The sequence below is a fragment of the Gadus morhua genome, chromosome 7 (assembly GCF_902167405.1).
Source record: "Gadus morhua chromosome 7, gadMor3.0, whole genome shotgun sequence".
NCBI classification, from domain to species: Eukaryota; Metazoa; Chordata; class Actinopteri; order Gadiformes; family Gadidae; genus Gadus; species Gadus morhua.
The window spans coordinates 3,620,605-3,637,241 of record NC_044054.1 but is presented as its reverse complement, the minus strand read 5'-3'; the positions used below and the strand labels follow the sequence as shown (position 1 = coordinate 3,637,241).

At 49.0% G+C, this 16,637-nt stretch overlaps 2 protein-coding genes across 2 annotated transcripts; both read right to left on the bottom strand.

The window, feature by feature from the left end:
• Positions 1 to 1,492: 1,492 nt before the first annotated feature.
• LOC115547839 (uncharacterized) lies at positions 1,493 to 8,394 on the bottom strand. Its single transcript, XM_030362311.1, has 12 exons — positions 8,149 to 8,394; positions 7,094 to 7,237; positions 6,924 to 7,010; positions 6,715 to 6,801; positions 6,474 to 6,551; positions 6,195 to 6,362; positions 5,499 to 6,100; positions 4,989 to 5,316; positions 3,925 to 4,732; positions 3,619 to 3,828; positions 2,824 to 3,320; positions 1,493 to 2,734 (listed from the first exon to the last, which is right to left on the bottom strand). The coding sequence occupies exons 2-12, from the start codon at positions 7,235 to 7,237 to the stop codon at positions 1,511 to 1,513; spliced, it is 4,233 nt and encodes a 1,410-aa protein (XP_030218171.1). The 5' UTR covers positions 8,149 to 8,394; the 3' UTR covers positions 1,493 to 1,510.
• A 764-nt stretch (positions 8,395 to 9,158) lies between these two features.
• On the bottom strand, positions 9,159 to 16,062 carry LOC115547840 (uncharacterized). The gene is made up of 12 exons (XM_030362312.1): positions 15,817 to 16,062; positions 14,760 to 14,903; positions 14,590 to 14,676; positions 14,381 to 14,467; positions 14,140 to 14,217; positions 13,861 to 14,028; positions 13,165 to 13,766; positions 12,655 to 12,982; positions 11,591 to 12,398; positions 11,285 to 11,494; positions 10,490 to 10,986; positions 9,159 to 10,400 (listed from the first exon to the last, which is right to left on the bottom strand). Exons 2-12 carry the CDS (start codon positions 14,901 to 14,903, stop codon positions 9,177 to 9,179), a joined length of 4,233 nt encoding a protein of 1,410 aa, XP_030218172.1. The 5' UTR covers positions 15,817 to 16,062; the 3' UTR covers positions 9,159 to 9,176.
• Between the last annotated feature and the right edge of the window lie 575 nt (positions 16,063 to 16,637).

The window sequence follows — 16,637 nt, the reverse complement described above, 5'->3', positions numbered from 1 at the left end:
TGCCATCCAGTTGTCATACGATTCATGCAGACTGGTTTTGAACGGCTGATTCCATGGATGTACTTTGCGTGTGCCGTGTTTTCCCGGCGATGTGGCGAAGGCGAAGCTGTATGGTTATGCTGAAGCTGTATGGTTATGCTGTTGAGAGCTTAAATAAATGCACTATATAAGTTGACTATGAACAATTATTGAAGTTTAACATTTTCTTCAGCAAATTTGACAACTGACCGATGCAATATTGTAGCCAGTGAAAATCGCAAAAAAAAAATGAGACACTAAAATAATGGACTTATTTTCTCTAGATGTACCCTCTAGAATTAACTCCATCAATTTAGTATAATGGGATTGGGGACTGGGACTACTAGAAAAGTTAGAATAAACGAGTTGTTTTTTCCGCTGCCTGGTAACCATGTCAGTGGTATGAAAAGGCCTAATACTATCAGGTAAAGCCGACTTTAGATGCTTAATGAAAACACAATCATGTTTCTGATTTATGTGGCCACCACTATGAGAATTTTGGTCCCAGTCTGGCCACCCCTATAAAATTATTCTGGCTCCGCCACTGCCTAGAGAGAGATGCCTGGTTTCAACAAACTGCCCCTTTAAAATATTCTAGCAAAGAAACCAGCTTGTGGAAACGGGGCATTATGTAATTTGGGTGATATCGAGAGTCATATAAACAACTTGACCCTCCAGGGATTGCAAAAAATGTGTGCCCCGTGTGAGGCTCGAACTCACGACCTTCAGATTATGAGACTGACGCGCTGCCTACTGCGCCAAAGCTGGGGAACAATAGTCTTTTAAGGGGGGGGAAGAAGGAAGGAAAGGGGGGAGAAGGGGGGGAGAAGAAAAGGAAGGAAAAAGAGAGGAAAAAGGGAGAAAAAGGGGAAAAAGAGAGGACAAAGGGAGAAAAAGGGGAAAGGGAAGGGAATGAGAGAAATTTAGGACATAAATTACAAAAAAACATTTCATTACATAAAAAACTAATAAAAACCTGAGAATGTGGGGTTTTGTTTGCAATTCTTCAGCCTTGGAACAGAAGGTCGGCGGTTCAAGTCCCACCGGTGACAAACATTTTTTTTGGTTAATTCATGGATGTACTCAAGATCTCTTGCGCAAATATAATTACCCTTGCCCTCCATTGACACACATATGCACTTATTTTAATGGGAATATTCTAATGAATATGTTACTTTCTTTTCCACTATTGTTGTAGCCATACAGCTATTCACAGCACACCTGTGCACTCTTTAGCAAGCTACTTGTTTAGTTATTATTTGTATTGTGACCTGTGGGCTCAATTTAGCCTCCATCTTCAACCTACAAGTATTTCAACTATAAATCATTTTGTGTGCATATTATATTGCAATAGTAGTATGTTGCTTCCTCTTGTGGAGTGGATCTGGCTAATGATTCGAATAAGATGACCAGCAAATAATTCTTAAAACATTTGTTAATATATAAACATGTTTATTTTAACATATAACATAGATACTATACACTGGTAATCTTATTTCCTCCTCTCCGCCAACCACTGCTCCTTGGTCAGGGACTCGGAGGAGGGGCAGTAGATTTTCCCCTTGTACTGGCTGTGGCCAGTCGCTGCACTCCGGGGCTCCCCACACCTCCTGCATTTATTTGCCTCCCCAGTCCTGTTGTAAGGCCTCTTCCGTTCTGCAGGAGGCACTGCTGAGGGGACAGCAAACATAATGGGGGGCTGGGCGTGAGGGTAGCGCAACAGGGGGTTTACCGGGAGGAATGATGTGCTAGGGAGGGATTGGGTGAGGGCAGGAGTGCCGGAGAGAGTAGGGGCCCGGGGGAGGGCAAAAACAAATGGAGCAGGGGCCCGGGGGAGGGCAAAAACAAATGGAGCAGGGGTGCTGCTGATGACAGGGGCAGGGGTGGGAGGACAGGGAAACAGCCGCCTCTGGGCTGTCTTCATCCTGGGCCTTACAGCCGTTGCAGGTGCCGTTGCTGGTGCTGGTGCCGGTGCTGGTGCTACGGCTGCGGTGGCAGTGGCTGTGGCCCTCCGGTTCATTTTGGCCCGCCCCGCTGTGCTCTCCGGGAGGTGGTAGGAATATTTCACCAGGCCCGGGGTTTGAGGAGCCACAGCGGGGCGGTCCATACCCGGAGGTAAGACCACGGTGGCAACAGGCACAGGGGCAGGCAGGTCCACACCCTGGCACAACACGGAGGCACCCTGCCTGGCCACCCTCCTGTTGTGCCACTGGATGAGGGTGGTCTGGTTCACCTCAACCAGCTGCAGGCTGGTGGTGGACATCACGGCCCCGTTGGCCAGGATGAGCTGTCTGATCCTGCGGTAGTCCCTCAGGATCAGACTCCACCTTGAGAGGTACCCCTTCCCCTTCTTGGTAGGGGAAGGGTGGAGGGTGCAGAGCCTAACACAGATGGCATCAACCAGGCGGCAGCATGAAGGCCACTGTGCAGGAGATGCACTCGCTGTTATGGTGCATCTCCGCAAACTGTCCACACCCGACGTGAACTCTCCCTTCTTCTTCGGCGACCTGAAGCGCCCCGTCAGCAGCCTGTCCTGGTGCCGTGCATGGTACACCGCCTTCTGCTGGTCGTAGGGCAGCAGGTCCTCCCACAGGCCGACGATGATGCCGACATCCCGGTTGCTGAGGGCCAGGCTGGTCTGGCTCCTCAGCCCCACCAGATACTCGGCTAGGCGGTCCACCCTCTCCAGGCCCGGGATGTTGTTTTCATCCACTGCCTGAAAAATAAAACCATTTTAACATCGATGCTGGACAAATAGGAAAGAAATCGAAATGTTATGTTTCACTATTGCTCAAAGGTACTTACCAACTGCTCAACAGGAACCTGTGGGGCGGCACCCGGAGCGGTGACAGCAGATGACGCAGGTGGAGGTGGTGGTGGAGAAGGAGGAGGTGGAGCAGCGGACCAGGAACCACTGGTGGAGGGCTGAGCCGGTGGTGGAGGAGAAGGAGGAGGTGGAGCAGCGGACCAGGAACCACTGGTGGAGGGCTGAGCCGGTGGTGGTGGAGAAGGAGGAGGTGGAGCAGCGGACCAGGAACCACTGGTGGAGGGCTGAGCCGGTGGTGGAGAAGGAGGAGGTGGAGCAGCGGACCAGGAACCACTGGTGGAGGGCTGAGCAGGTGGTAGTGAAATGAGGGCAGAGAAGAGCTCCAGACTAGCCTCGGTGTCGTCTGTGAAGCCCTCATCCTCTGCCTCGTCGCCCAGGTCCTCCAGCAGCTGCTCCGTCTCCTCCCCCTCAGGATCCATGTCCTGCATGCACTTCCCCGTCTGCATGTAGAGGTAGTCAATGCCTATCAACTCTCCTGGGAATGAAAACAACATTTTGATTAGCAGAATAAGTACATCAACATGTGTGGAACCCATATTAATGTTGGTCTGAATATAGATAGAAAGTGAGCAGCCCCCATTCATTATTTGATTATAGCACCTTCTTGTTGTGACTTGTTAACATATTTATGATGACAGATTGGACGACAGAATATGCAAATATGTGAATCTAATCTGTTTTGCATAATTAACAACATTTCATTATAAACGTATACATGCCTGGTCGTCATTTCATGTCCCAGTGTGAAGCATTCAGTATTCAGTGCAACTTACCAGTGTACTTGCTGGGGAGGCGGAAAGAGGGGACAAACATCTGTCCAAACACATTGGTGCCAAATGTGTTCACACAGTGTACCAGATCCCCTGAGTAGCTGAGGAGAGCGGACATCTTCTCAGCCACAGCAGCAGCAGCCCGGTCCTGGTTCCACCGGTTCAGCCCGTCCAGCAAGTAGAGCTGGAAGTTCAGGTCATTGGCCTGGGTCCCTGAAAGTACAGAATATTGTATTGTAAAACATGTATTACCAATAAAAGTAAATGGTCGTCAGTGTGTTAGACGCTGGTGATGTCATTAAAACTCACCTGGAATAAAGCGGTTCAGGTGGCAGTGGAAGGACTCCAGTGACGTTGAACCTCGCGCACACCTGTATTTGGTGAGGACGACGCCGTCCTTGGTGGTGGTGGTGCCGGTCTTTGTGTACAGAGGCACACCTGGCAGGTCCTGGATGCACTTGACGTGCCTCTTCTGAACCCGCCAGATGTGCTCCATCCTCACCCGGTCCAGGAGGGGAACACCCAGCAGGTCCCTGCCTTTGTCCCCCATCAGCTCCTGCAGCAGGGCCTCCACCTGGCGGATGGTGGCCTCCTCTCCACGGGTCCTCCGCCTGCAGTACAGCGCCAACTGGGCCTTGGTCAACCGGCTGTCCACCAGAGCCTCGGAGATGCCGGGCACACCCTCCCTCCGGAGCTCCTCCCTCTTGGCGTGGCGCAGAAGGGCCACATCTTCAGGGTCCCACTCAAACAGGCAGACGGAGAGCGTGGCCATGAAGATGGGGTACAGGGCGTGGGCGTCGGTCGTGCATCCGGCCGCAAGCCGCCGAAGGAAGTGCCAGATGTCCAGCCGGATGACGAGGTCTGGCCAGCCGCCGAACCTGGCCTGCAGCTTGCTCTCCCCTCCCGTCTCCTTGCAGCAGCCACAGTCCACATAGAGGAGTATAGGGGGAGCCACGCCCGCCTCGCTGTAGCGCCTGATGAGGCCTGACACCATCCGGTCCAGTCCAGGTCCCTCCTGGGCTGTCAGGACGCTGATCAGGACCTGCCCCTTCTCGTTGCTGACGGAGGACACCCAGAGCGCCGTCCCCTTGGCGGCTCCAGCCAGCTTTTTGGTCATCTGGAATTAATCAGAATAAACTAATTCAGAGTGCTTTCAAAACAGTAATATAAATTAGAATAAGAACAAAACAGAAGCAAAATATATATCTAGGAATAAACATATAAAAGAGGCATTTACACACGCAAAAATGCACATCAAATAAACATTGACACATTTGTGACTATAACTTCAATGGCTCCCAAGCTGGGATATGGTGTTATGAGAAAACCCATTTCATATATTGTTGATGCATTATTACTGATGTCCTTCTTACCTTCTTTGTAGAATCCATTTTTAAAATGGAGCCAAAGGTGGAGGTGATGCTGGCCTTGATGTGACCCATACGGCTCATCAAGTCCTTCCCGTACACCGTCAGGAGCCACCTGTTGGTCGGGACAGCGATAGGCTCGGGGGGGCTCTGACAGACCACAGGGAAGAGACCGGGCCTGCGGGCAAAGTCATTGGCCAGCTCCATGTAGCGGGCCAACCGCTGCAGCCACTCCTCGCCGTGGTTCTCCCGCAGCTGTTTGGCCAGGCGTGTGGAGCTGTTGCCGAGGGTCCTCTCCCGTAGCATCCGGATGACACGGATGTCACACGCATACCTTTGTGGACAGGTATGATTGTATCAAATTATTTAGTTTGGCTGGACAAAGAGTTTTCTATGGGCAAAATGTTATAAATATTTTTGATCTAATATTGATGGGGTTTAGTGTGATCAAATATTGCTATTTGCTGGATTACTGATTACTGAAAAAAGATATTTGCTTTCATGATCTGAACTCACTTGCGGGTCAGGATGAGGCGGAACTCCCCGCGGAGAGCCAAGCTCAGCTGGTCCAGGACGGTCTGGCTCGTGGACAGGTAATTTGATATGCAACTGGAGGAGTTGCACCTGAGGGTCTCCGTCACCATCAGGTAGTACCTGTCCACGTCCAGGACCTTCCGTGCCCTCTTGTGGATGCCGGCCCCGGTGAGCTGCCCCTTGCACTGGGGGCAGGACAGCCTCACCTTCCACAGGTGGTAGGGCATCCACACCAGGAGCCGGTGCATAAAAAAGCGGTCTGGTGATGGGACCTGGTTGTAGATGAGGGCAGGAACAGGTGGCTCATACCAGAGCTGGACGTCCGGTCGCAGCCGCTGGTTCCTCCACAGCGTGGATGCAATCCAGCGCTGGTCCTGCTGGGGAATGGTCTTCCTCATTTCCACCGGCAGCCAGAACTGAGCAGCAAGAGGAGGAGCAGGGAGGGGACCAGGAGGAGCAGGGAGGGGACCAGGAGGAGCAGGGAGGGGACCTGGAGGAGCAGGGAGGAGACCTGGAGGAGCAGGGAGGAGACCTGGAGGAGCAGGGAGGAGACCTGGAGGAGCAGGACTCGTATCTGATTCAACCTACATAAAGAAAAAGAAAAAGATCATAAATCATCTATCCGCTACACGCTACAGTATGTAAGACCTGTAGAGAGGTTATTACAGTTGCACGAACCAGAGGAGAAGAGCTGGTCCTCGCCGCCGACATGATGGGGCTGGATGGAGGCAGAGAGAAAGGGGAGACAGGCCTGTAGAATCTGGGACTGGAAGGGGGCGTCACTCGAGGTGGGGTAGCGGATGGAGTGCTTCTCCCAGACGGGACAGTGGCAGGGCTGGAGGGACGCTGGGAAGAGGGGGAAACAGAGCCGATGAAGTACAATTACAAAACAAAGATAGTGTTGGCTGTATGGCTGTGTTCTTAGGCATCAGGCACAGCTATAGGTACATCAATTACCTCAACAGGCCTCCTGGTCAGATTGACATTCGGCTTGGCTGCAGCAGACAAAGTCCCACCAAACCGCGCTTTCTCAAACTGAAAATCAACCAAGAATAGTCTTAATAAAATGGTGTTAAAAATGACATTATACACACACCAGTGATACGCATGAAAGTTATGTAAACACACAGATCTGAGATGAGTTGATCATGGCTAACCAGGTGAATGACATGGTATTTAATGTGATGGAAATATTCACCATCGCCAGCGTCAATGCAGGCCTCCCAGGGCTCCGTGCAGGCGCAGCAGAGGTGGAGGCAAAGGTAGCTGCAGGGCTTCTCACAGACTGACAGACAGAAACAATAAAACCATTAAACAAGCATTAATACTAATCAATATGGGATTTTGTCCACATCACAAATTGTAAGCCTACAAAATGCATTTATTTCACCAGGCTCTCAATATTACCTGCTGGGAGTGAAAGCCACAGGTACATGTCTGGGCTATCCCTAACATTAAGGTCTGCCCACGCAGCATCATGGGACACTTCTCAATCTGTAATTCATTGAAAAGAATGATTTACTTAGACACAATTGGTTCACTTTGGAGTTTTGGTTTACTGTTGGGGCAAAGCTTACCTTCTGGTAGAGGTTGTGCCACTTGGCCTGTTTTGGAGATGGCCTGTTCCCTGCACTGGAGGGCCAAGTGCCAGAAGAGGCAAATGCCCTCAGGCGGCTCACCCACTCCTCAGACCCCATGGATCGATGCTTCTTAGTAGACATCTGAAGACAAGGGGAAGAATGGCCAAGTTACCATACATTGTCAAAGACATATGCTATATATATATATATATATATATATATATATATATATATATATATATATATATATATATATATATATATATATATACGTGTGTGTGTGTGTGTGTGTGTGTGTGTGTGTGTGTGTGTATGTGTGATACATACAAAATAATCCCTAGTATATCCCCATGTAATCTAAAATGGTTGTTTACCGTACAGGTGAATTAAAATGGTCGTTCACCGTACAGGTGAATTAAAATGGTCGTTCACCGTAATCGTACTACTAGTTCCTACTGAGGCTGACATGCAATAAATTAACAAGAAGTTGACCCAAGTTCGTAAAGTTAAACCGATGCTAACATGCTAGTAAATTAACCAAAGTCAGTGAAATGACAAGGAAAAGTAGTGACATGTCCGGACAAGGTAAGACAATCCGCACGGTCAGACTTTTGGATTAAATAATACCAATATTCAGTAGAACGAATTTAGATCGTCGATCATTTCAAGTTAGTAAAGTTAAACCGATGCTAACATGCTTGTAAATTAACCAAAGTCAGTGAAATGACGAGGAAAAGTAGTGACATGTCCGGACAAGCTAAGACAATCCGCACGGTCAGACTTTTGGATAAAGTAATACCCTATATTCAGTAGAACGAATTTATAACGTCGATAATTTCCGCGATTTATTGGTTCTTAAATGTAAAGCATTTGTTGTAATGTAAATTGCAAACCGTTACATTGCAGACTAGTTTTCAGAAGAGCGTACTTACTACCGTTATTACCGCTACCTTTTCCAGAGCATGACCTGTCCGAATTTATAGGGTGGATCATTTCCGCGATTGGATGTGTTAAATGTGTTAAATGTGTTTTAATGTAATTCAAACCCTTACCTTACAGAGTCGTTTTCAGGAATGACGATTGAATACGTGTGGTTTGTTCTACAGTTAAAATCCATTCCGAATTCGGAGCGTCGCTAGCCTGTCCGTGATTGGCTTAGCGCAGGGAGAGAAATGGACAGTGGAACGTGTGATTGGTCATTCTGGTGAAAAGATATGGAAGAGAAATGGAGAGAAATGGACAGTGGAACGTGTGATTGGTCATTCTGGTGAAAAGATATTGGAAATCCAATGATTTGGTTGGACGATCCAGAATCTAAAAAGCAGACGGATCGGATTTAGGATCTCGTCAAGCTGGGGAACAATAGTCTTTTAAGGGGGGGGAAGAAGGAAGGAAAGGGGGGAGAAGGGGGGGAGAAGAAAAGGAAGGAAAAAGAGAGGAAAAAGGGAGAAAAAGGGGAAAAAGAGAGGACAAAGGGAGAAAAAGGGGAAAGGGAAGGGAATGAGAGAAATTTAGGACATAAATTACAAAAAAACATTTCATTACATAAAAAACTAATAAAAACCTGAGAATGTGGGGTTTTGTTTGCAATTCTTCAGCCTTGGAACAGAAGGTCGGCGGTTCAAGTCCCACCGGTGACAAACATTTTTTTTGGTTAATTCATGGATGTACTCAAGATCTCTTGCGCAAATATAATTACCCTTGCCCTCCATTGACACACATATGCACTTATTTTAATGGGAATATTCTAATGAATATGTTACTTTCTTTTCCACTATTGTTGTAGCCATACAGCTATTCACAGCACACCTGTGCACTCTTTAGCAAGCTACTTGTTTAGTTATTATTTGTATTGTGACCTGTGGGCTCAATTTAGCCTCCATCTTCAACCTACAAGTATTTCAACTATAAATCATTTTGTGTGCATATTATATTGCAATAGTAGTATGTTGCTTCCTCTTGTGGAGTGGATCTGGCTAATGATTCGAATAAGATGACCAGCAAATAATTCTTAAAACATTTGTTAATATATAAACATGTTTATTTTAACATATAACATAGATACTATACACTGGTAATCTTATTTCCTCCTCTCCGCCAACCACTGCTCCTTGGTCAGGGACTCGGAGGAGGGGCAGTAGATTTTCCCCTTGTACTGGCTGTGGCCAGTCGCTGCACTCCGGGGCTCCCCACACCTCCTGCATTTATTTGCCTCCCCAGTCCTGTTGTAAGGCCTCTTCCGTTCTGCAGGAGGCACTGCTGAGGGGACAGCAAACATAATGGGGGGCTGGGCGTGAGGGTAGCGCAACAGGGGGTTTACCGGGAGGAATGATGTGCTAGGGAGGGATTGGGTGAGGGCAGGAGTGCCGGAGAGAGTAGGGGCCCGGGGGAGGGCAAAAACAAATGGAGCAGGGGCCCGGGGGAGGGCAAAAACAAATGGAGCAGGGGTGCTGCTGATGACAGGGGCAGGGGTGGGAGGACAGGGAAACAGCCGCCTCTGGGCTGTCTTCATCCTGGGCCTTACAGCCGTTGCAGGTGCCGTTGCTGGTGCTGGTGCCGGTGCTGGTGCTACGGCTGCGGTGGCAGTGGCTGTGGCCCTCCGGTTCATTTTGGCCCGCCCCGCTGTGCTCTCCGGGAGGTGGTAGGAATATTTCACCAGGCCCGGGGTTTGAGGAGCCACAGCGGGGCGGTCCATACCCGGAGGTAAGACCACGGTGGCAACAGGCACAGGGGCAGGCAGGTCCACACCCTGGCACAACACGGAGACACCCTGCCTGGCCACCCTCCTGTTGTGCCACTGGATGAGGGTGGTCTGGTTCACCTCAACCAGCTGCAGGCTGGTGGTGGACATCACGGCCCCGTTGGCCAGGATGAGCTGTCTGATCCTGCGGTAGTCCCTCAGGATCAGACTCCACCTTGAGAGGTACCCCTTCCCCTTCTTGGTAGGGGAAGGGTGGAGGGTGCAGAGCCTAACACAGATGGCATCAACCAGGCGGCAGCATGAAGGCCACTGTGCAGGAGATGCACTCGCTGTTATGGTGCATCTCCGCAAACTGTCCACACCCGACGTGAACTCTCCCTTCTTCTTCGGCGACCTGAAGCGCCCCGTCAGCAGCCTGTCCTGGTGCCGTGCATGGTACACCGCCTTCTGCTGGTCGTAGGGCAGCAGGTCCTCCCACAGGCCGACGATGATGCCGACATCCCGGTTGCTGAGGGCCAGGCTGGTCTGGCTCCTCAGCCCCACCAGATACTCGGCTAGGCGGTCCACCCTCTCCAGGCCCGGGATGTTGTTTTCATCCACTGCCTGAAAAATAAAACCATTTTAACATCGATGCTGGACAAATAGGAAAGAAATCGAAATGTTATGTTTCACTATTGCTCAAAGGTACTTACCAACTGCTCAACAGGAACCTGTGGGGCGGCACCCGGAGCGGTGACAGCAGATGACGCAGGTGGAGGTGGTGGTGGAGAAGGAGGAGGTGGAGCAGCGGACCAGGAACCACTGGTGGAGGGCTGAGCCGGTGGTGGAGGAGAAGGAGGAGGTGGAGCAGCGGACCAGGAACCACTGGTGGAGGGCTGAGCCGGTGGTGGTGGAGAAGGAGGAGGTGGAGCAGCGGACCAGGAACCACTGGTGGAGGGCTGAGCCGGTGGTGGAGAAGGAGGAGGTGGAGCAGCGGACCAGGAACCACTGGTGGAGGGCTGAGCAGGTGGTAGTGAAATGAGGGCAGAGAAGAGCTCCAGACTAGCCTCGGTGTCGTCTGTGAAGCCCTCATCCTCTGCCTCGTCGCCCAGGTCCTCCAGCAGCTGCTCCGTCTCCTCCCCCTCAGGATCCATGTCCTGCATGCACTTCCCCGTCTGCATGTAGAGGTAGTCAATGCCTATCAACTCTCCTGGGAATGAAAACAACATTTTGATTAGCAGAATAAGTACATCAACATGTGTGGAACCCATATTAATGTTGGTCTGAATATAGATAGAAAGTGAGCAGCCCCCATTCATTATTTGATTATAGCACCTTCTTGTTGTGACTTGTTAACATATTTATGATGACAGATTGGACGACAGAATATGCAAATATGTGAATCTAATCTGTTTTGCATAATTAACAACATTTCATTATAAACGTATACATGCCTGGTCGTCATTTCATGTCCCAGTGTGAAGCATTCAGTATTCAGTGCAACTTACCAGTGTACTTGCTGGGGAGGCGGAAAGAGGGGACAAACATCTGTCCAAACACATTGGTGCCAAATGTGTTCACACAGTGTACCAGATCCCCTGAGTAGCTGAGGAGAGCGGACATCTTCTCAGCCACAGCAGCAGCAGCCCGGTCCTGGTTCCACCGGTTCAGCCCGTCCAGCAAGTAGAGCTGGAAGTTCAGGTCATTGGCCTGGGTCCCTGAAAGTACAGAATATTGTATTGTAAAACATGTATTACCAATAAAAGTAAATGGTCGTCAGTGTGTTAGACGCTGGTGATGTCATTAAAACTCACCTGGAATAAAGCGGTTCAGGTGGCAGTGGAAGGACTCCAGTGACGTTGAACCTCGCGCACACCTGTATTTGGTGAGGACGACGCCGTCCTTGGTGGTGGTGGTGCCGGTCTTTGTGTACAGAGGCACACCTGGCAGGTCCTGGATGCACTTGACGTGCCTCTTCTGAACCCGCCAGATGTGCTCCATCCTCACCCGGTCCAGGAGGGGAACACCCAGCAGGTCCCTGCCTTTGTCCCCCATCAGCTCCTGCAGCAGGGCCTCCACCTGGCGGATGGTGGCCTCCTCTCCACGGGTCCTCCGCCTGCAGTACAGCGCCAACTGGGCCTTGGTCAACCGGCTGTCCACCAGAGCCTCGGAGATGCCGGGCACACCCTCCCTCCGGAGCTCCTCCCTCTTGGCGTGGCGCAGAAGGGCCACATCTTCAGGGTCCCACTCAAACAGGCAGACGGAGAGCGTGGCCATGAAGATGGGGTACAGGGCGTGGGCGTCGGTCGTGCATCCGGCCGCAAGCCGCCGAAGGAAGTGCCAGATGTCCAGCCGGATGACGAGGTCTGGCCAGCCGCCGAACCTGGCCTGCAGCTTGCTCTCCCCTCCCGTCTCCTTGCAGCAGCCACAGTCCACATAGAGGAGTATAGGGGGAGCCACGCCCGCCTCGCTGTAGCGCCTGATGAGGCCTGACACCATCCGGTCCAGTCCAGGTCCCTCCTGGGCTGTCAGGACGCTGATCAGGACCTGCCCCTTCTCGTTGCTGACGGAGGACACCCAGAGCGCCGTCCCCTTGGCGGCTCCAGCCAGCTTTTTGGTCATCTGGAATTAATCAGAATAAACTAATTCAGAGTGCTTTCAAAACAGTAATATAAATTAGAATAAGAACAAAACAGAAGCAAAATATATATCTAGGAATAAACATATAAAAGAGGCATTTACACACGCAAAAATGCACATCAAATAAACATTGACACATTTGTGACTATAACTTCAATGGCTCCCAAGCTGGGATATGGTGTTATGAGAAAACCCATTTCATATATTGTTGATGCATTATTACTGATGTCCTTCTTACCTTCTTTGTAGAATCCATTTTTAAAATGGAGCCAAAGGTGGAGGTGATGCTGGCCTTGATGTGACCCATACGGCTCATCAAGTCCTTCCCGTACACCGTCAGGAGCCACCTGTTGGTCGGGACAGCGATAGGCTCGGGGGGGCTCTGACAGACCACAGGGAAGAGACCGGGCCTGCGGGCAAAGTCATTGGCCAGCTCCATGTAGCGGGCCAACCGCTGCAGCCACTCCTCGCCGTGGTTCTCCCGCAGCTGTTTGGCCAGGCGTGTGGAGCTGTTGCCGAGGGTCCTCTCCCGTAGCATCCGGATGACACGGATGTCACACGCATACCTTTGTGGACAGGTATGATTGTATCAAATTATTTAGTTTGGCTGGACAAAGAGTTTTCTATGGGCAAAATGTTATAAATATTTTTGATCTAATATTGATGGGGTTTAGTGTGATCAAATATTGCTATTTGCTGGATTACTGATTACTGAAAAAAGATATTTGCTTTCATGATCTGAACTCACTTGCGGGTCAGGATGAGGCGGAACTCCCCGCGGAGAGCCAAGCTCAGCTGGTCCAGGACGGTCTGGCTCGTGGACAGGTAATTTGATATGCAACTGGAGGAGTTGCACCTGAGGGTCTCCGTCACCATCAGGTAGTACCTGTCCACGTCCAGGACCTTCCGTGCCCTCTTGTGGATGCCGGCCCCGGTGAGCTGCCCCTTGCACTGGGGGCAGGACAGCCTCACCTTCCACAGGTGGTAGGGCATCCACACCAGGAGCCGGTGCATAAAAAAGCGGTCTGGTGATGGGACCTGGTTGTAGATGAGGGCAGGAACAGGTGGCTCATACCAGAGCTGGACGTCCGGTCGCAGCCGCTGGTTCCTCCACAGCGTGGATGCAATCCAGCGCTGGTCCTGCTGGGGAATGGTCTTCCTCATTTCCACCGGCAGCCAGAACTGAGCAGCAAGAGGAGGAGCAGGGAGGGGACCAGGAGGAGCAGGGAGGGGACCAGGAGGAGCAGGGAGGGGACCTGGAGGAGCAGGGAGGAGACCTGGAGGAGCAGGGAGGAGACCTGGAGGAGCAGGGAGGAGACCTGGAGGAGCAGGACTCGTATCTGATTCAACCTACATAAAGAAAAAGAAAAAGATCATAAATCATCTATCCGCTACACGCTACAGTATGTAAGACCTGTAGAGAGGTTATTACAGTTGCACGAACCAGAGGAGAAGAGCTGGTCCTCGCCGCCGACATGATGGGGCTGGATGGAGGCAGAGAGAAAGGGGAGACAGGCCTGTAGAATCTGGGACTGGAAGGGGGCGTCACTCGAGGTGGGGTAGCGGATGGAGTGCTTCTCCCAGACGGGACAGTGGCAGGGCTGGAGGGACGCTGGGAAGAGGGGGAAACAGAGCCGATGAAGTACAATTACAAAACAAAGATAGTGTTGGCTGTATGGCTGTGTTCTTAGGCATCAGGCACAGCTATAGGTACATCAATTACCTCAACAGGCCTCCTGGTCAGATTGACATTCGGCTTGGCTGCAGCAGACAAAGTCCCACCAAACCGCGCTTTCTCAAACTGAAAATCAACCAAGAATAGTCTTAATAAAATGGTGTTAAAAATGACATTATACACACACCAGTGATACGCATGAAAGTTATGTAAACACACAGATCTGAGATGAGTTGATCATGGCTAACCAGGTGAATGACATGGTATTTAATGTGATGGAAATATTCACCATCGCCAGCGTCAATGCAGGCCTCCCAGGGCTCCGTGCAGGCGCAGCAGAGGTGGAGGCAAAGGTAGCTGCAGGGCTTCTCACAGACTGACAGACAGAAACAATAAAACCATTAAACAAGCATTAATACTAATCAATATGGGATTTTGTCCACATCACAAATTGTAAGCCTACAAAATGCATTTATTTCACCAGGCTCTCAATATTACCTGCTGGGAGTGAAAGCCACAGGTACATGTCTGGGCTATCCCTAACATTAAGGTCTGCCCACGCAGCATCATGGGACACTTCTCAATCTGTAATTCATTGAAAAGAATGATTTACTTAGACACAATTGGTTCACTTTGGAGTTTTGGTTTACTGTTGGGGCAAAGCTTACCTTCTGGTAGAGGTTGTGCCACTTGGCCTGTTTTGGAGATGGCCTGTTCCCTGCACTGGAGGGCCAAGTGCCAGAAGAGGCAAATGCCCTCAGGCGGCTCACCCACTCCTCAGACCCCATGGATCGATGCTTCTTAGTAGACATCTGAAGACAAGGGGAAGAATGGCCAAGTTACCATACATTGTCAAAGACATATGCTATATATATATATATATATATATATATATATATATATATATATATATATATATATATATATATATATATATATATACGTGTGTGTGTGTGTGTGTGTGTGTGTGTGTGTGTGTGTGTGTATGTGTGATACATACAAAATAATCCCTAGTATATCCCCATGTAATCTAAAATGGTTGTTTACCGTACAGGTGAATTAAAATGGTCGTTCACCGTACAGGTGAATTAAAATGGTCGTTCACCGTAATCGTACTACTAGTTCCTACTGAGGCTGACATGCAATAAATTAACAAGAAGTTGACCCAAGTTCGTAAAGTTAAACCGATGCTAACATGCTAGTAAATTAACCAAAGTCAGTGAAATGACAAGGAAAAGTAGTGACATGTCCGGACAAGGTAAGACAATCCGCACGGTCAGACTTTTGGATTAAATAATACCAATATTCAGTAGAACGAATTTAGATCGTCGATCATTTCAAGTTAGTAAAGTTAAACCGATGCTAACATGCTTGTAAATTAACCAAAGTCAGTGAAATGACGAGGAAAAGTAGTGACATGTCCGGACAAGCTAAGACAATCCGCACGGTCAGACTTTTGGATAAAGTAATACCCTATATTCAGTAGAACGAATTTATAACGTCGATAATTTCCGCGATTTATTGGTTCTTAAATGTAAAGCATTTGTTGTAATGTAAATTGCAAACCGTTACATTGCAGACTAGTTTTCAGAAGAGCGTACTTACTACCGTTATTACCGCTACCTTTTCCAGAGCATGACCTGTCCGAATTTATAGGGTGGATCATTTCCGCGATTGGATGTGTTAAATGTGTTAAATGTGTTTTAATGTAATTCAAACCCTTACCTTACAGAGTCGTTTTCAGGAATGACGATTGAATACGTGTGGTTTGTTCTACAGTTAAAATCCATTCCGAATTCGGAGCGTCGCTAGCCTGTCCGTGATTGGCTTAGCGCAGGGAGAGAAATGGACAGTGGAACGTGTGATTGGTCATTCTGGTGAAAAGATATGGAAGAGAAATGGAGAGAAATGGACAGTGGAACGTGTGATTGGTCATTCTGGTGAAAAGATATTGGAAATCCAATGATTTGGTTGGACGATCCAGAATCTAAAAAGCAGACGGATCGGATTTAGGATCTCGTCGTTTCCAATCACGGTTGGTCCTAATTAGTTATGAGCATAATATGACTACTTTGCATTCATATTATCAGAAAAATGTCCTGATCCTTATGCAAATAAATAATAATGTTGTACCGAATATATATCGCATTGTAATAAACAATGATTAATAAAGTTAGTCAACGTAAAGTTCCATACATAACGTAAAATACATCTTGATCTCGTCGTATCGAATCGTTCCTAATTCGTTATGATCTTAATATGACTACTGTACATTCATATTGTCAGAGAAATATCCAGATCCTTATGAAAATAACCCTAATAATAATGTTGTATCAAATATATATCGTATTGTAATAAACAATGATTAATAAAGTTAGTACCCGAAATCTTATTTATTTGTGCTGTACCGTACTATACTGTCACACAAATTTGTGAAGACATGGGAATTAGGCCTGTCATATCCATAGCCAAACGGGACCATTTGTGATGAAGACAAAGAATACACATTTGATGATTATTGTTATCTATAGTTTGAGTTCAGATAA

Bases quoted from the DNA above. Each gene is read 5' to 3' on its own strand.
- LOC115547839 (XM_030362311.1), bottom strand. From the start codon at position 7,237: ATGTCTACTAAGAAGCATCGATCCATGGGGTCTGAGGAGTGGGTGAGC. The intron at 6,363-6,473 runs GTAATTGATGTA...CCCTCTTCCCAG, and splicing joins TGACCAGGAGGCCTGTTGAG to CGTCCCTCCAGCCCTGCCAC. The intron at 5,317-5,498 runs GTGAGTTCAGAT...CTGTCCACAAAG, and splicing joins CGCCTCATCCTGACCCGCAA to GTATGCGTGTGACATCCGTG.
- LOC115547840 (XM_030362312.1), bottom strand. From the start codon at position 14,903: ATGTCTACTAAGAAGCATCGATCCATGGGGTCTGAGGAGTGGGTGAGC. The intron at 14,029-14,139 runs GTAATTGATGTA...CCCTCTTCCCAG, and splicing joins TGACCAGGAGGCCTGTTGAG to CGTCCCTCCAGCCCTGCCAC. The intron at 11,495-11,590 runs GTGAGTTTTAAT...CTGTACTTTCAG, and splicing joins CCTGAACCGCTTTATTCCAG to GGACCCAGGCCAATGACCTG.